Genomic DNA, 17,035 nt, shown 5'->3' on the forward strand with positions numbered 1-17,035 from the left:
TTTTTTCACTTTAACCGTGGTTAGGAATGAATTAACCGTGGTTATATTTACGAAAGGAGCGACTTTGGTATTTTATTGACACGCGCATCCTCCTTTCATTTCCACCACTCCGCTCTCTCTCTTTCTCTCTCTTAAATCCTTTGTCTCTCTATCTCTCTTTCTCCCTTCGCCGCCTCCTCCTCTTGTCTCTTCTCTCCAACCGGCGACTTAGCCCTAACTATGCCCTCAGCTCCGACCTAATCGCCGGAGAAAGCCAAGCAAAATCTTATCGAACTTCAAGGTAATCCGTTTAAGTCCGTTTGAATTCATGTAAAGTCTCCGGCTTTGTTCTTTTTGGCCGAATTTCTTGACTCTGTTTTTCCACAACGTTCTGGCTTATTGAATTCTATGTTTTCCCAATCCAGATCTGTTTGGTTGCTCGGATTCTGAGCGGGAAAAGATTTTTTTTTGGTTCTTAATTTGTTTACGTTATATTTTTTCTTCGGGAATAACGATTTGCTGTGAATTCAGCTTTTTTTTTTTGGTTTTGAATTCCGTGAAGAAAAGTGTGGAGCTAAATGTTTTTTTATTATATTATGTGATTTTTATTTTCTTATTTCACTTTTCTCGGCAACCAAGCATTGCAGAGTTTGTGTTTGTACCAATTTCCACTATTTTGTTGTTCGTTTAGTTTTTATTCTTGTTTTTATACTTTTGGTTTCGCATCTGAATTTATCGGATTTTAACTTATTGACGGAGTTCAATTTCTTACATATATCATTAGATCATTTTTAAGGTATTTACAGATTACTTCAATTTGTCAAATCTTTTAACGAAATGTCGGTTATGTATCTATTTTTTCAAAAACTTCGTACCCATTTTATATATAACTTTTCATGTTTCGATTTCATTTGATTTTGTAAAAATCGAGGAAAAGACGGGTAAAAAAGAATTTAAAAAATAAACTTGGTGGTTTGCAAGTATTTTTACCACGTCTTTTACATCGAATTTTGTCTTGGAAAAATCAGTTATTTTCTTTTTGTTCACTGCTCTATGTGCTAAAGCCATCTGTTTGTTTGATAACTTTTGTTTTGTTTTGTTTTTTTTTTTCAATTTTGCGGTTTGGTTCATTTTAATTAAATAGTTAATCTCATTTTTTGTATACACAATATAAGTATCTTTTATGACTTCATAGTTGATGTTAACTGTACAAATTGATTTATTCTCGTATATTATTTTCTGTGTCTTCTGTGTTCGGATGTCGGGATTGCTATTCCTTTTAGCTGTTGGTCATTGTCATTCTGTTAAATGGATGTTCTGCTTGTGTATAAGATTATTATGATTATAATAATAAGAATTCCGTTTGTTGTTGCTTAAATAATGGAGGAAAAAGAAAAAAAGGTTTGAGTGATTTAGTTTCTTGCAATCTGGTAGTTCTCTGACTTGCTTAAATTGGACCCATATCTTCTGCTCAAGTTATTCGAAGAAAAGATTTTATGGAATTACTTAATGATGTCAGAGAAACCAATTTTTTCAATACATTTGGAGTGTTAGTGATTCACATGAATATTTGCAATCTGAGCATGGTAGAAAATAATACATGTTTCTTTTTTATGTCTATTATAGACTGTCAAGTTCTGCTGTAGTTTTCTTCTGATAACATGATTTCCTTTGTTGCAGGATATGATTGACTGCCTTCTTGCTGGCGAGATATCAAGTTCTGTTGGGTTCCTTTGCATTGGTTGAAAGTAATCAGTGAAAGTCTGGTTTAGAATTCTCTTTTAAGAAATGGACCGGCGTGATACCTCGGGATTTGTTAGCGGGGGTGGGATGTACTCTTATAGAGACATCTAACCCTAGTTTTGTAGATAGATTTTTTTGCAGCCCGGAAGTCAGGCAGACTGTACTTTTGCAATTGGTTTTAAGTTCGTGTATTACAATTGGACATTAGCTATAATAATGGATGACAGGTTCCAGAACTTGGGTTTTGCTGCTAATTATTCTTCGAACGCATTCAAGGTCTTGGGTAACTCTATGCACTTTGGGGTAGCCAGAGTTGAGACTCGTGCAGATACTATCTTACGTCTAAATTCCCCTGGTGCTTCACTCCCTTTTATGTCAAGCTCAAAGGGAACTAAACGGAAGTGGAGTTTGGTTGATCCCTCTGTCTGCCCCCAAGTTGACTCATCGTTGTCTCTTGGATTGCTTGGCCGTTCATCAAGTTCCTCAGACAGCAAGGGCAGCTCAGCAACTGCTTGCACTACGATGTCTTCAGCCAAAGAGGCGGACGAGGAGTCCTCGATGGATCTGGAATTGGACTTTACATTGCATCTTGGCAATGAAAAGTTGTCCAGCCCCAAGAAACACACTATTTCAAATGTTAAAGCACTGGAGGTGCAGCCCAAAGTTGACTTGGAGTTGAGTCTCTCTACTGGCCCCTCTGAATCTGAAATCACTAGTGTTCATCTATGTTCCAATTCACTTCAATCTGGAGTAGAGATGCCACCATCAGCTTTTCAGAGCAACAGTGCAGATGAAGGATCAACTTCGTGCCAATGGAAACAAGAGATTGCGGTGCAGCCATTGCCAACATCAGCCAACGTAAGGGATAGCTTTCTATTCAAACAGGTTCCCCAAAAAATTGATCCAAGTCCCATTGTTCTGGACCTTTCATCAAGTGTATTAACTGCTCCAAAAAGCTCAGTCACCTGTACTTCCGGGTTAACACAGCAGCAACAGACGCAACTGCGCAGTACTAGTTCAAAGACATGTGAGGTTGAGGGATGTGGAAAGGGAGCTAGAGGTGCTTCCGGCCGATGCATATCTCATGGTGGGGGTCGTAGGTGTCAAAAACAAGGTTGCCACAAGGGTGCTGAGGGCCGGACAGTGTACTGCAAGGCCCATGGGGGTGGACGGCGGTGTGAATTTCTTGGGTGCACGAAGAGTGCAGAAGGACGGACGGATTTCTGTATTGCTCATGGTGGTGGTCGAAGATGCAGCCATGAGGGTTGCACTCGAGCTGCCCGAGGGAAATCAGGCTTGTGTATCAGGCATGGTGGTGGCAAGAGATGTCAGAGAGAAAACTGCACGAAGAGTGCAGAAGGGCTTTCTGGCCTCTGTATCTCACATGGAGGTGGTCGTCGTTGCCAAGCTTTAGGATGCACAAAGGGAGCGCAAGGGAGCACCATGTTCTGCAAGGCTCATGGTGGTGGAAAACGGTGCACTGCTCCAGGATGCACCAAGGGAGCTGAAGGGAGTACTCCTTTCTGCAAGGGCCATGGTGGAGGTAAAAGATGTGCTTTCCAAGGTGGTGGGGTTTGTTCGAAGAGTGTGCATGGTGGTACCAACTTCTGTGTGGCACATGGGGGAGGTAAGAGGTGCGCCATGCCTGAGTGCACAAAAAGTGCTAGGGGACGGACCGACTACTGTGTTCGCCACGGTGGTGGCAAACGATGCAAGTTTGAAGGGTGTGGCAAGAGTGCACAGGGCAGCACTGATTTCTGCAAGGCACATGGTGGAGGAAAGCGATGCTCTTGGGGCCATCCGGGATCAGAATACGGAAACCAACCTACTGGTCCTTGTAACTCATTTGCCAGGGGCAAAACGGGGCTTTGTGCTCTCCACAGTGGCCTGGTGCAGGACAAAAGAGTTCATGGAGGTGTCACCTTGGGACCTTTAGTTCAGGACCCTAAACACGAGAAGCCAGAGAAGACGAAAGAGGTTATCGCAGAGGACATGAACCTCGACGTCACTAAAGTGGCGAGTAGCAGTTTCTTTGATCTCAAGCAATCCGGTGGTGCGAGTAATTTCTCAGTTGGGGAAGGCAGGGTGCACGGTGGAAGCCACTTCGTCAAGGTTAGTTCAGTTCTCGGTGCAAGCAGCAGTGCAGGTGTTGTCATCAGCGACTCCTCCAAGCCAATGAAACCTTACATGCTGCCGCGTAATTGGATGTAATGCTCCGGTTCCTCCCCTGCTATTTAATTACGTTTTCCCGTTGTTGGCAGGCATGTCCGGTGTCATTTGCATTATAGTCAGGTCTGTTGTTTTCATGTGTTTAGTTTAAGTTATGAGTTGGTCATTCATTGGTTCCTAGTTGAGAGAACCATCGAGTACTTTCTACACAGTTGTTAAAATTAAGGTAGGATACAGTTTGGTGTTTTTCTTTCCTGTAAATATTTATAAGGTGTCCTGTCAGTTAATGTCGTGGATACAGGTCGCGCCACCTGTAAGGTCGGTCAGTTTGTCGGACATTCTGGTTAATAAGAAGACCTATCTTTCGGTTCTTCTTCGTTGTTGTCTTCTTTTGATTGCTGCTTTACCCTCTCTCTTGTGGCCATAAATACACATCCTCTGCTTTTATGTCGTTTTTGAAATTATGGGTCTTTTCGTATGTGGAATACAGAGAAGTTTTGGTTCCCGGGAATAACATGAAAGGAGAATTTCCTGCTCGACCAAAACAAACTTTTTGTGAAACGGCAAGAAGCAAAAATGTGATTTTTTAATCACCTATTTCAACTGGCTGTTGAATAAATAGTCAATTTTAAAAGAATTTATTGTCAAATCTCTTTCAGGTATGAATCTTTTTGAATCCTAATTCATAAGGGTAGAACTTACATCAGTATCTCAATTTCAATTCAAACATGAGAGTCGTTTCTTGAAAACATTTAAGGTGCGTTTAGAATTCGTTCTAAAATGATTTTATTTTTTGTATGAAAATGAAAATGAAAATGTTTTCAATCTCAGATAGGAATCATTTTTAAAAATGCGTTTGGTAATTTTATCAAGAGATTGTTTTCAGTATAAAAAAAATTCATTAATGTCTCTCTTTGTGCTCGAGAAGGAAGAAAACGGAAACACAAAATAAAAAAACGACTAAAAGTTGTTTTTCATTTCTCCTATTTTACACTAAATTATCGTTTTCATTTTCATTTTTTGTTTTTAATTGTGACAAACGCCGTTTTTCTCTCGTTTTTATTTTTTTTTTCTCAAAAAACGTGAAAGACAAATAAAACAAACTTCAAACACGGCCTTAGTGTCAATGGTTGATGGGGTGTGTGTGCTTCTCAATTTCAATTCAAACATGAGAGTCGTTTCTTGAAAACATTTAATGTCAATGGTTGATGGGTGTGTGCGCGCTTCTCTCTCTCTCTCTTTTTTTTTTTTTTTTTTTTTTTTTTGTGGAAATGGTTGATGCTGGTTGGGAACCTGAGATATGGAGGATAGCACAAAGAAGAGACTGGAGTAGAGTTAAAGTGAAAGACCAATGATGAGTTCGCCCCTTTTTGCTTATTAGAGATTGTATTATGGTATGAAAAGTATAACTAATGTCGGCACTTTCCAGATAATAACATTTAACATTTATAAGGAGAATACAAGGATATTTACATGACATGTTAATGCCTTTTCGTTTGGTTGATGAGAGATGTAGGCAAACAATGGATAACGCTTGTTGCTAAATGGAGAGTTGAAAAATGAACTTCAGATTTTTTTAAAAATATTGTACAGTAATGATGGCTTCAATAAATAACATTGGTTGTCATTAAATCAGACGCTGCGGTTTCGTAAAGAATGCACAAGGGGGAAAAAAATGTGTATAATTTTATAGCTGGTACAATATTTTGCATTAACCTGTCTCCAATATAACGAATTTGCTGATGATTGTGCTACTAAGATCGTGACAAATGAATCCTTGTGCTTGTAACTGACGTTGTGCTTCTTCCTTAAAACTATAGAACATTATTCTCCCAAAAAAAAAAAAAAAGATATGGTATAACTTCTACTCACTTCTGTATTATACATTTATTCTGCGTTCTTTCCTTTTCTTGATCATCACTCCAATGTAAGAAAAAATATATATATAGTTAGACCTGTTCCTTATGTAATTCCTCGTGTTTGAACTTAGCCAACTTAGAAAGCTCATCAACTGCTTCAACCAAGTGATCAAGCCTGGCCACAAACTCGATAAGCAGGGAGGTGAAGTTGGCCAGTGACAATGCTGCAGTGGACTCAAAAGTTCTCATTCTCGGCAAGAAATCCACATTCAACGCCCCATCTTCTTCCTGGAAAGCATCGACCTCTCTGGACGGCCACGAATGAAGCCTTCTCGATTGCTTCCTCATCAGCTCGTGGTAAGATTCTGTCTGAACTGGTGGCGTGTTCTGCGTCTGAAGAAGCTGGTTCGAGCTCTTCGCAAGGCTATTGCTGTAGAATTCGCTGGCCAGTGGCTCGCTTGGGACGTCGTAGACAGTGGAGGACAGAGTGTGAGTGAGTTTTGGGAGCAGCGGCTTTGAAGGGGTGTCGGGTGGGGGGATGAGGTCGGAACAGGAGGTTAGGAGATAAGAGTGCATGGCCACTGCACGCTGGAGTCTCTCGGCAGAGCAGTGAACTCTCTTTATTAGGGAAGTTTTGTGGCTTCGTTTCATGTTGCATATATCTTTGCCCAAGCTCCTAAGCAACTCTGCACCCTGGTTCGTCGCATCTTCAATCTCGCTTTGGAATGTGATTCTGAGGTTGTACGGTGCCTGCAGCCACTTTTTTGTGTCAAATATGCGCCCCCGAAAAGGAAACAAAAGTAGAAAGGAAATAGAAGATAGCAGAATGAGTTTCATATAGTTTTAGTGTCAGCTTTCATTTTGGTGTCTTAAGTTTTCGACTTCTCCCAGTCCGTTTTAAGGTCTAGGACACTAATTTCTGCTCAAAATCTGACACTGCTAATTATGCTCCGGCAGTTTCAAGTTTTGCATACCTCAAAAGGTGAGATAGCTTATGCAGTTTTCCATTTGAGTAGTGGAATGGTTCTGAAAACCTGAAAACCTTGAGATATGTCAAGAGAAATCCCGGTAACAGAGGATTTGGAGCTCCCAATTTCACTAGTAATATTCTTATGTAAAATAATAGGGTCATGGGATTAGAACTCCAAGTTCGAACTGAAAGTGAGACTTTACGTCGGGCCGAGATTAAGGAGAAAAAGGTCAACGCAATCGACTCAATTTAATAAATAAATAAATAGAAAAAATAGAGAATTTATTTTTAAGAGTGCATGAGTTTAAACTTTTATTATTTACTCTTGATAATTACCCTTTTATTAGTATAATTATTTGACTAACAATGTTTATGAATCAAGAGTAGATGATAAAAATCATGATTCATGCACTTTCAAGGGTATTTATCAAAATTGCCTAAATAAATAAGACTAGTCAATCCAAGACCTTATATGGGCTAAAAAATGGGCTTCAAGTCAATCAATTTAATCCGGCCTAAACTTACGTCTACAGTTGTTATTGAAAGTGAAATTCACAATAGGACTTTGGGACAGAGACCAAACAAACGTGAAAGTTTGTTCAGGATTTTTCTGTCACCCAGCGATTATTATTCCTTTCATCAACCACCCTCAAATGGACACCAATTAGAGAATAAGTAAATAGCATAATTCTTGACACATTCGATTCTCATTCTTCTCAATTCCACTTCCCCCCACCCACATAATATTCTCCTGTTCTGATAAATCTAGACCGGTAAAGCATGTTTCTTTGAGGATTAAGTTCCATCACAGATTCCTTAGATTTCAGCATCTTGAGCAACAACAATATTAGCCAAGGTTTCTTATTCCTTTTTAAAGATATCCCTTCTAATTATTGCTGTGTATTTAACTTTTTATCAGAGAGAAAACACTCCCTAAACACGCTTTAAAAAGTGTAATTAGAATATGTGCTCTTCATTCACACAAGGAAGATTGGGAAATAAGAGAGAGAAAAGTAAAGAAAGGGAAATTGTAGCTAATAGCTTAGTTTTGAATCTTTGTGATAGTATTTACTACAATTGATAATAAATAACATTTTAAATTTTAAAAGAAAATTTGTAGGGGTTGACTATGAGTTTATAAACTAAAAAACTAGTAAATGTTATGTATAAAAATATAATAAATATTGATAAAAGTGTACACAACTCGGGGTTTCATAGAAGTAAATACGGTAAATCATATATTCATCAAATTGGATCATGAGATAAATATGAAATTTATCAGGTAAATGCTGAATTTTTCAAATTTAGTTGTAGGGTAAATCTCTAATAAATATTGATAAAAGTGTACACAACTCGGGGTTTCATAGAAGTAAATACGGTAAATCATATATTTATTAAATTGGATCATGAGATAAATATGAGATTTATCAGGTAAATGCTGAATTTTTCAAATTTAGTTGTAGGGTAAATCTGTAATATGTTGAATAAATCTCGGACTTACTATATTTGATCATGAGGTAAATCTGGAATTTATTTAGTAAATCCAAATTTTACTGCTATTTACTAGTTTATACAAAATTTCTGCTATTGATTTTTATTCCAAAAAAAAAAAGGAGCACTTTTATCTTCTCCCCAGTAAAAATATACCTGAATCTCAGAGTGTAGAACTCCATGAAGTGCCATAACCTCATAAGCACAATATCTCAAAACTGCTCCAACTTTGACATATTCTGACCAAGGATAGAAGAAATGCCCGAACCTGCCGTGTGGTGGCTCCCACTTAGCAGAATTAGCCTATTATGTTTGTCACAAAATGAGACCAAGTAACAGAAAATTGTTATCAGTTTTATTTGTATAGATTGAGAAAAGACTTTGCAAATCTTTAGCAGAGACATGAAAAATAAGTACCAAATTCTCCAGTTTTGCTGAGGAGTTCAATGTGGTTTTGCATCTCTTGTAAGCAGGCTCGTCCGGGAATTCATCCGTGACTGTTTTGGAGAATTCAGGATGTTCTGACCCGTCATCTTTCAAATATTTCCCAACACATTCTGAGATTGCAAAAGCAAAATCACAGTTTACAAAATTATAGAATATATATTTATCTTTCAAACTATGTAGTTTCTAGTTTTTGGGCATGTTTTGATTTTCTCTTGTCTTGGCAATAACAATGAGAATGTAACTGGTTTTTTAGAACCTTCAAGTGAGTCAGCCACAGAGTTGAAATTGTTGACAAGCTCCTTGTGTAATTGCTCTCCTGCCCAGATGGGAAAAACTAGCACATTCACTAAGACTGCTACAACTCCTCCAATGGCAATCGAGTAGAGTCGGTCCATGGCGGTCCTCATTGGATTTCCCACCCGGTAACCGGTCACTATGATTAAACAGTAGGTGAAAAGTATGACCCTGAATCCATACTCATATTGGACCATTGATGGCCACAATTTCATGAAGGATGTAATAGTCCCTGCATATGTTTAGCAAAATAAAGACATGAATGAATCTCACAATTGGAAAATTAGTAATTTCATGTAACACATTATTAAACAATTTCTTCAAAAGACCAAAATTGAATACTGATCATTAGTGTGGCCCCCCTACCGGACTATAGAGCCCACCCACCCTAAAAAAAAAAAAAAAAAAAAAAAAAAAAAAATTTTATAAAAAAAAAAAAAGATCGAGTAGAGTCGGTCCATGGCAGTCCTCATCGGATTTCCCACCCGGTAACCGGTCACTATGATTAAACAGTAGGTGAAAAGTATGACCCTGAATCCATACTCATATTGGACCATTGATGGCCACAATTTCATGAAGGATGTAATAGTCCCTGCATATGTTTAGCAAAATAAAGACATGAATGAATCTCACAATTGGAAAATTAAATACTGATCATTAGTGTGGCCCCCCTACCGGACTATAGAGCCCACCAACCCTAAATAAAAAATAAAAAATAAAAAATAAAAATAAAAAAACATTTTTACTAATCAGAAATCAGAAAATAATATAGGTGGGGGATACCTATGAAGAAGATGCTTATGCCAATGATTATAGGTTCAGCTACTCGGCCAGTGCATAGAGCCAGTTGCGCTACACAAATGGCTAAGATTCCAGCAAGTAAACTCCCAAGCGCTCGATTAAATCCTCTGTTAAACGTTGCCCCTAAAAAACAATATTCATTTCAACACAACACAACAGTACAAAACATCACACATAATAAACGTGATCGTCATCATCTAATTCTCAACATTAAACACGTATACAATTATTTGGAACTAATTAATAATAGATTAAATTAATTTATATACCAACTGTGTATTCGAACATGATGGCAACGGTGAGGATGGACCAAATGATGTTGGTGCCGAAGACTTCATAAGGTGCTCGGAACAGAATAAGCAAAGACACAAGCAGAACAGCAAGCCCCACTTTGAGTGAGAATGTCACTCTGTTGGTGTCTTCTTTGCAGAATTCCCACACACTCTTGAGCCACGCCTTGCATGAGAATCTCTCCTCACTGCCCCCGCCGGATTTCTTACCGGCCGCCACCTCTGGCTGTTTACTACCCTTTGTAGCTGAATTATTAGGGATGCCAATTTCAATGCTGATCTTTTTGCCATTCATTCTCCAATATTGAAACGTAGCAATATAATATATTTATGTGTTGCTTATTTTGTGAACAAGTGCTTAATATGATGCAAAAGTTCTTTCTTTTTTTTCCCGCGAAGGAAGCAAGAGGAGGAGAGAAATAATAGAAATGAGAATAGTGATTTTTGGGATGAGATGAAAGCGAATTTAAAGAGGAAGCTGGGGATGTTGTAGGGCGAAGCTATAGAGGGCTATAGGGGTTAAGTGGTGCAACTAGGGAGAGAGAGAGAGAGAGAGAGAGAGAGAGAGAGAGAGAGAGAGAGGGAATGATACGACAATAATACAGGAGAGAAAATGGAGAGCGAGCTCAAAAACTCAGGATAAGAAGATGCTTAATCTCAATAATGCTGCATCGAAAAGAATTAGAATCTCAAATTATTTTCATGGGGAGGGCAATATTTCTCCTTCCAATCCACGTTTTCTCTTCCAAAAATATCTTCATCACGCATGATCATATGATCATATGCATATACACATGACATATACAAATATATATTATGTAAATAATATAATGCAGAGGGTATAGATGACAACAACACTTTAATCCGTTAAGACACTAGTAATAGCTACAATTCAATATCTATATGTATGTATGTATGTATACGAGGTCATGTTGTTAATTAGAAGGCACTATATGTATATATATATTTGAGTTATACATATACATATATATATATATATATATCGACATCTATCATGAATATTAAGTACGCATAATGCTGCAGCAAAATTATTGTTCGTTTGAACTTTGAGTATAATGCCCTTGTTATGCATGATTATGACGAACTTGCTTGATTTTAAGCGGAATTAGATTGTCAGTTTATTCTGATAAAATTCCAGTTTTTGTCCTTATATTAACGTAAAGGAAAATGAGTAAAAGACACTTCTGAAGAGAAGTATCAAGAACAAGATTCGGAACTTCTACGTGTTAGTAGAAGGTTTATTATGTATATATGAGAGCCAACTCGAATCATACTAGTCATTTCATATTTTTAACTAAAATAGTTAATGATTTAGCTTCTTTTTTTTTTTTTTAGCTTTTCTCCACTCCAACTATTAGCTACATGGTTAGCTATTTTAGAAAATGCATTCACACTAGCTAAATATAGTTAGCAAGAAGTTGTTAGCTATTTGCTAGTTATTTATTTTTTTCTATTATTTTATTCTTTTAAACCACAATAAATGCAAAGATTCTTTTTTAAACTAAATAAAGTTATTATATATTTAAATTCAATAAATATTAAAATAATCTGTGTTTAGCTAAAATAGAGAGTATGGTTGGAGTAACTCATCAAAAAGTTACTAGCTAAAATAACTTTCTAGTCATTTTAGTTAGAATTTAGCTAAAATTTATAGAGTTCCCATGAAGATGCTTTAATAAGCCACAAAATTTATTCATGAAGGCTTTGAGTTAAATTAAATTTTAAATTAAATTAATAATAATAACATTTTAAATTCTAATATGTTTTCTTTAGTATTTATGGATTTTTTGTAATGTCTTCCTCCAAAAATATCATATTGTATGTTAATGTTTGTTTATTTGAATCTTTAGATTTAAAATAACAGATAAAAAAATTTGAAATAATAAGGCATACTTAAAAGTACTAAAAACTAAGGGTAATCTTTAAAAATGCCTCTTGAAATGGAGTTTTTTTTTTTATTTCTACCCCTTAATATTAGAACATATATATATTTTTACTTTTTAGATTAAGTGGTTAAGGGGTAGAGTTTTTTAAAGAGAATAATTTTAATAAATCAGATACTTAAATAGATAGAATCTATAATGTTCTCAAACCATCTATAAGTGAAAAATTTTAAAAAGATTCTATGGTTTGAAATAGAAAATTTTAAGGGAAGGTAAAATAATTTATATATACATAATATATATGGACAAATATTCGTGTGTATATGCATGGTATTCATTTATTTTTCATGTACAGGAATATTATTATCTTTGACTAGCTAGGGACTCAGCGCAGCGCGTCTTGGGAGATTCACAACTTGCCAAATAAACAGATTGAATAGAGACCAAATTTCTCTAGCATTGTTTATCTCGCGAAATTGGTGAACTCGTTTAATTCGTATCTCAATGATTAAAGCATAATGCATATGTACGTTCAATTTCTCCCTCTAAATAATACAGAATTTCTGAATATATGCTTTTAGCACCTAATTATTTATTCCTTAAATACAGAAAGTTTTGCTACCTTATGTTTTTCTTTGAGAATAAAATTAAAACTCACGAGGCGGCCATGTTCTTTTGTCAAAAAAATTCAAAAAAAGACAACTCAAGTTTCAACTTTATTCAAGTTCACGTTCTTTTAAGTTTTAATTTTATTCAAGTTTTAACTTCAACTCAAGTTATAACTCAAATTCAACTTAAAAACTACACTCAAGTTACACTCCAAAAGAACAACCCCTAATTTTTCCTTTTAATGTGAAGTAAGAATCGATAAATTCCTCGATTGAAAATTGAAACATTAGAAATATGTTGGTAATAAATAAAAAGTGATTTATCAATCAAATATGATTTACCAAGATCAAAATAATTTATTAAAAATCAATCAAGAATTTATGAAAGTTAAAAAAAAAATGAAATTTCATTAATCTAGCAAAATTAAGAACAGTTATTTAAAGTATACTTTGAAAAGGGCCATCCACTTCGGTCTATAAAAGGGGAAAAAAATGCATAAATAGCTAAAAGAAACAAATGTGGTTTAAATTTTATGTTCTCGATCTAAAAGCTTAAAAGTTTCTCATTGTATGGCTAAAATTAATTATATGAGATCATGAGGACATATTCGAGGCATACAAGTGGCGATAAATTTATTGTTTTTACGAATGAGAAAATGAACAAGAAGGACAATATCTTATCTTATATATAAACATGTACAAATATTGTTCCCAAAACAGAAAAATGTTTGCACTTTTTGGCACAAAGTGAAACGCAAATATACACTGACCGCCCATGAGGGGTTAGAATCTTCAATAAGTTCTCGATCAGGTTCAGGGGCTGCTGATGACTACTGTTGAGCATATAACAATATAATATTGCAAAATTTTCTCGTTAATGAAGTTTGATTATCATTATTAATATAATTACTATTTTCTTGTGATGAATTAATTAGAACAGTCTTTGCCAACCCTTAATTTCCCCACCTTAACTAGTAGTGTGGAACTTTATAGAGACTTTATTCTAAGATATTAATATTGAATCAATCACATTGATCCGAATTATAAAGCATTAATATATAAACATTGTATTGAGGTTACAAGTCAGACACGTCTGATCATGTTATGTACATACAATGTCTAGTCACTAGTGTGTACTAGCCAATTTTTTGGAGAGTCAATCTTTCCTGCTTTAAAGTTGAAGCTGCCGATAATGTATTGGCTTGAATAAAATTTTCTACCTTCTTAAAAATCTAACTTCGAAATCTTTTTCTCTTTTTTTAAGTAAAAGAAATAGAGATGAAACTTCAACCGATTCTAGCCAAAAAAAAGAAAAAAAGAAAAAAGAAAAGAAAAGGCAGATTTTAGTAGCATTTCCTACTCAATTTATAAAATAGAATAGAGATGTTCAATTTTTTTTTTTAAAAGAAAAATAACCAGAAAAGCTCACAAAATAGAAATAGAAATAGAGATAAATAAATAAAAACACTAGCAGTTCATATTTGGCTAACTATATTTGCATTTTTAAATAAACCGGTTTATTATTGATTAACTTAATGTGTATCAACCACTATATACTGATTGACCAATATCAATTAGGGGTAACCAATTTCACTTAATAATTTACCGATTTATCAATGATGAAATAATGATAATCAATGATAAACTGGTTTAGTAGTGATAAAATCACGGTATATCAATGATTGATCACTGTGAAAAGAATGAAAAAGTTCAGCCATTATTTAAAAAGGGCGATTAAAATCGACCATCCATCAAATTTATTAATTCACAATCAGAATTAATATCAATATTATCAACCGAATCAACATGATATTGGGATTTTTTGTCACCATTTTTCTATTGCCCTGTGGACATTGCTTCTGGACAATAGATTGAAGTAGGTCTGCTACGTTTTAGGCTGCTGCTTATCTCCTTCTTGGTCTGAATTTCGTTTTTCAGTTGATATTTATAAAATATAAACCCTTGATAGTTCTAAGATATTTATAAAAGAAACACATTATTATGAGGAAAGATTATTTTATATAAATAAATAACCAAATCTCCTTATTGGAAGAAGTTGTCAACTTGTAATATCTACAAACTAAAATATCTCTAGCTACTTCATATAAGGTTTGAACGTTGAACCAATACGTGCACGTGTAAATTTTACTTAGCGGTCAATAAAAAATAAATGCTCAGGTTTTACAGTACCATTCATTGGCTGCTGATTAATTGCCTGCCAGACATGACCCTAATTTAACTATTTATCAAGTCTTCAATATCAAGTGGAAACCCTAATTTAAACTATTTATCAAGTCTTCAATATCAAGTGGAAACCCTAATTTCAACTATTTATCAAGTCTTCAATATCAAGTGCAACAGGTAATAATAACAAAACCAACTTTAACCACAAGTTCACAAATACATCTTGGAGTACCATTCTAGATGACGTTAATTTGGATTATTTGAATTATTTTTTCAGTGGAGAAAAATTAATGACCACAAAAAAAAAAAAAAAAAAAAAAAAATGGGTTCTTACTAATTCGGCGCTAGGCTATGAAAATTTTTAATGACCACAAAGACAAAATTAGTACTTAATTCAGCTTGACTAAGAGAACTTTTAACGACCACAAATTTCATTACTTTAGCTTGAGGCATATATATACATTGACTCACTTTGATGGCCTGAGAATATATGGCATTAATTAGAATTAATTAATACGTACAATGAATATATGGATGCCAAAGAAACTCAATTAAATTCACGAAGTAAATCTGACCACTGATGCAACGCCTATTTATGTGGAAACTAATAATTATAATTAAGCTCTGTGTGATCAAGCTAATTAATTAGATTATAAATTTCTAAGTTAGGTGATAAACCTAAATTTTGGTTTAATTTCATATATATATATATATATGATCTTTCGTGTCTATGAAGCAAAACCATGAATCTTGTCAATTTTATAATATTCATGTGTTTGTATATCTCTATGTGCAAACATTTAGCAGTCATTTACACCATGTCACCTATATATAAAATTAAAAGAATTCATGAAATATTTAAACAGTTTCTATTTCTTTAATACTTTAACATTAATAAAGTACCTTTTTTCCATCAAAATAAAACTAATTTTAGTTGCTTTCATAATAGCCTAATATAGACACTTGACTTACTGAGCGCGTTTGGAATTCGTTCCAAAATGATTTTATTTTTTATATGAAAATTAAAATAAAAACGTTTTCAATCTCAGACATAAATTATTTTTGAAAATGCATTTGGTGGTTTTATCAAAAGATTATTTTCAGTGTAAAAAAAAACCCATTAATATCTCTCTTTCTCATTCTCTGCTCGAGAGAAGAGAAAACGAAAACAAAAAATTTTATCTCTCATTTTATACTAAACTAAAAAATCTTTTTCATTTCCGTTTCTTGTCTTTATTGCGTCAAACACCATTTTGAAAACGTTTTCATTTTTTCTTTCTCGAAAAACATAAAAAAATAAAAACGGGATCAATTTCAAACACAGTCATTAGGTCCGTATTACAGTACCGTAGGCTTTTTGACATTTGAGCAGGGTAAACTAAAAAGAAAAAGAAAAAGAAAAGAATACAAAAACCGGAAAAATGGGTCGTATTACGTATGTGACATGTCCAACTGCTATACTTTGTTCAAAGAAAATTAAATAACAAAGTAAATACAGATGACCAAATCATAAATACTGGTGGAATACGATGCCCAAGTGGGGTAAAGATCCCAACAGTATATATTATGTGCTCAATCCCTATTCTCTAGACTGGGAGGGCCATGCGGAGATGCATATGGACCATGGCATTAACACTAACATCACCCACTATCACCACCACACATAAGGTCCATAGTTCCAAATTAGATAAATGGACATGGAAGATACTTTAACAAGACTTTACCAAAAACAACAAAAAACAAAAACACATGAAATGCATGAGCCATAAATAGGATAGTAACATAGCGGTTTTGGAGCGGGATAGTCTTGTCAATCTGTTTCGCAAAGAAAAACGATACCTATGGCCTCGTCCACTTCGCGGATTCTGTAACACCCTGAAGAAATAATTGAGATTAATTAAGGTAATTGAGATTATTAGTGTGCCTAATCTGACTTAATTAATTGAGTTTAAATAATTCCAAGGTATTTAAATTATTCACAATAATTTATTTTAATCCAGAAGTGTGTATGGGCGCATTTCTGGACTGTTATATTATACACATGTCATTTTCTTTTATTTTTCTTTTTCTTTTCCTTTCTTTCCTTTTTCTTTTCTTTTCTTTTCTTTCTTTTCCTTCTTTTTCTCTCTCTCCATTCCCGTGCTCTCTCTCTCTCTCTCATTTTTGTCCCAAATCAAACGGATCTTGAGCCAAGCAAAGATTTAAAGAAGTTTTCAACGTCAAGAGAAGGATTCGAGGTAAGATCACTGAAAGAACCTCTCTTGAATCTTCCGTTTTCGGATTTCAAAACCCATTT

General features: G+C 34.8%; 2 protein-coding genes across 2 annotated transcripts; one reads left to right on the forward strand and one right to left on the reverse strand.

The window, feature by feature from the left end:
• Nucleotides 1-140: 140 nt before the first annotated feature.
• LOC21386627 lies at nucleotides 141-4,267 on the forward strand. The gene is made up of 2 exons (XM_010108282.2): nucleotides 141-280; nucleotides 1,660-4,267. The coding sequence occupies exon 2, from the start codon at nucleotides 1,939-1,941 to the stop codon at nucleotides 3,931-3,933; it is 1,995 nt and encodes a 664-aa protein (XP_010106584.1). The 5' UTR covers nucleotides 141-280; nucleotides 1,660-1,938; the 3' UTR covers nucleotides 3,934-4,267.
• Nucleotides 4,268-5,564: 1,297 nt separating this feature from the next.
• LOC21386628 (aluminum-activated malate transporter 9) lies at nucleotides 5,565-10,370 on the reverse strand. The gene is made up of 6 exons (XM_010108283.2): nucleotides 10,023-10,370; nucleotides 9,736-9,876; nucleotides 8,915-9,184; nucleotides 8,629-8,768; nucleotides 8,368-8,514; nucleotides 5,565-6,500 (listed from the first exon to the last, which is right to left on the reverse strand). Exons 1-6 carry the CDS (start codon nucleotides 10,336-10,338, stop codon nucleotides 5,841-5,843), a joined length of 1,674 nt encoding a protein of 557 aa, XP_010106585.1. The 5' UTR covers nucleotides 10,339-10,370; the 3' UTR covers nucleotides 5,565-5,840.
• Between the last annotated feature and the right edge of the window lie 6,665 nt (nucleotides 10,371-17,035).

Source organism: Morus notabilis, unplaced genomic scaffold (assembly GCF_000414095.1).
Source record: "Morus notabilis unplaced genomic scaffold, ASM41409v2 Scaffold767, whole genome shotgun sequence".
In the NCBI taxonomy this organism is placed as follows: domain Eukaryota; kingdom Viridiplantae; phylum Streptophyta; class Magnoliopsida; order Rosales; family Moraceae; genus Morus; species Morus notabilis.

Coding starts and splice junctions, on each gene's coding strand:
- LOC21386628 (XM_010108283.2), bottom strand. CDS start 10,338: ATGAATGGCAAAAAGATCAGCATTGAAATTGGCATCCCTAATAATTCA. Junction 8,769..8,914: donor TGTGGCTGACTCACTTGAAG/GTTCTAAAAAAC, acceptor TTGCAATCTCAG/AATGTGTTGGGAAATATTTG. Junction 8,515..8,628: donor CAGCAAAACTGGAGAATTTG/GTACTTATTTTT, acceptor CAAACATAATAG/GCTAATTCTGCTAAGTGGGA.
- LOC21386627 (XM_010108282.2), top strand. CDS start 1,939: ATGGATGACAGGTTCCAGAACTTGGGTTTTGCTGCTAATTATTCTTCG.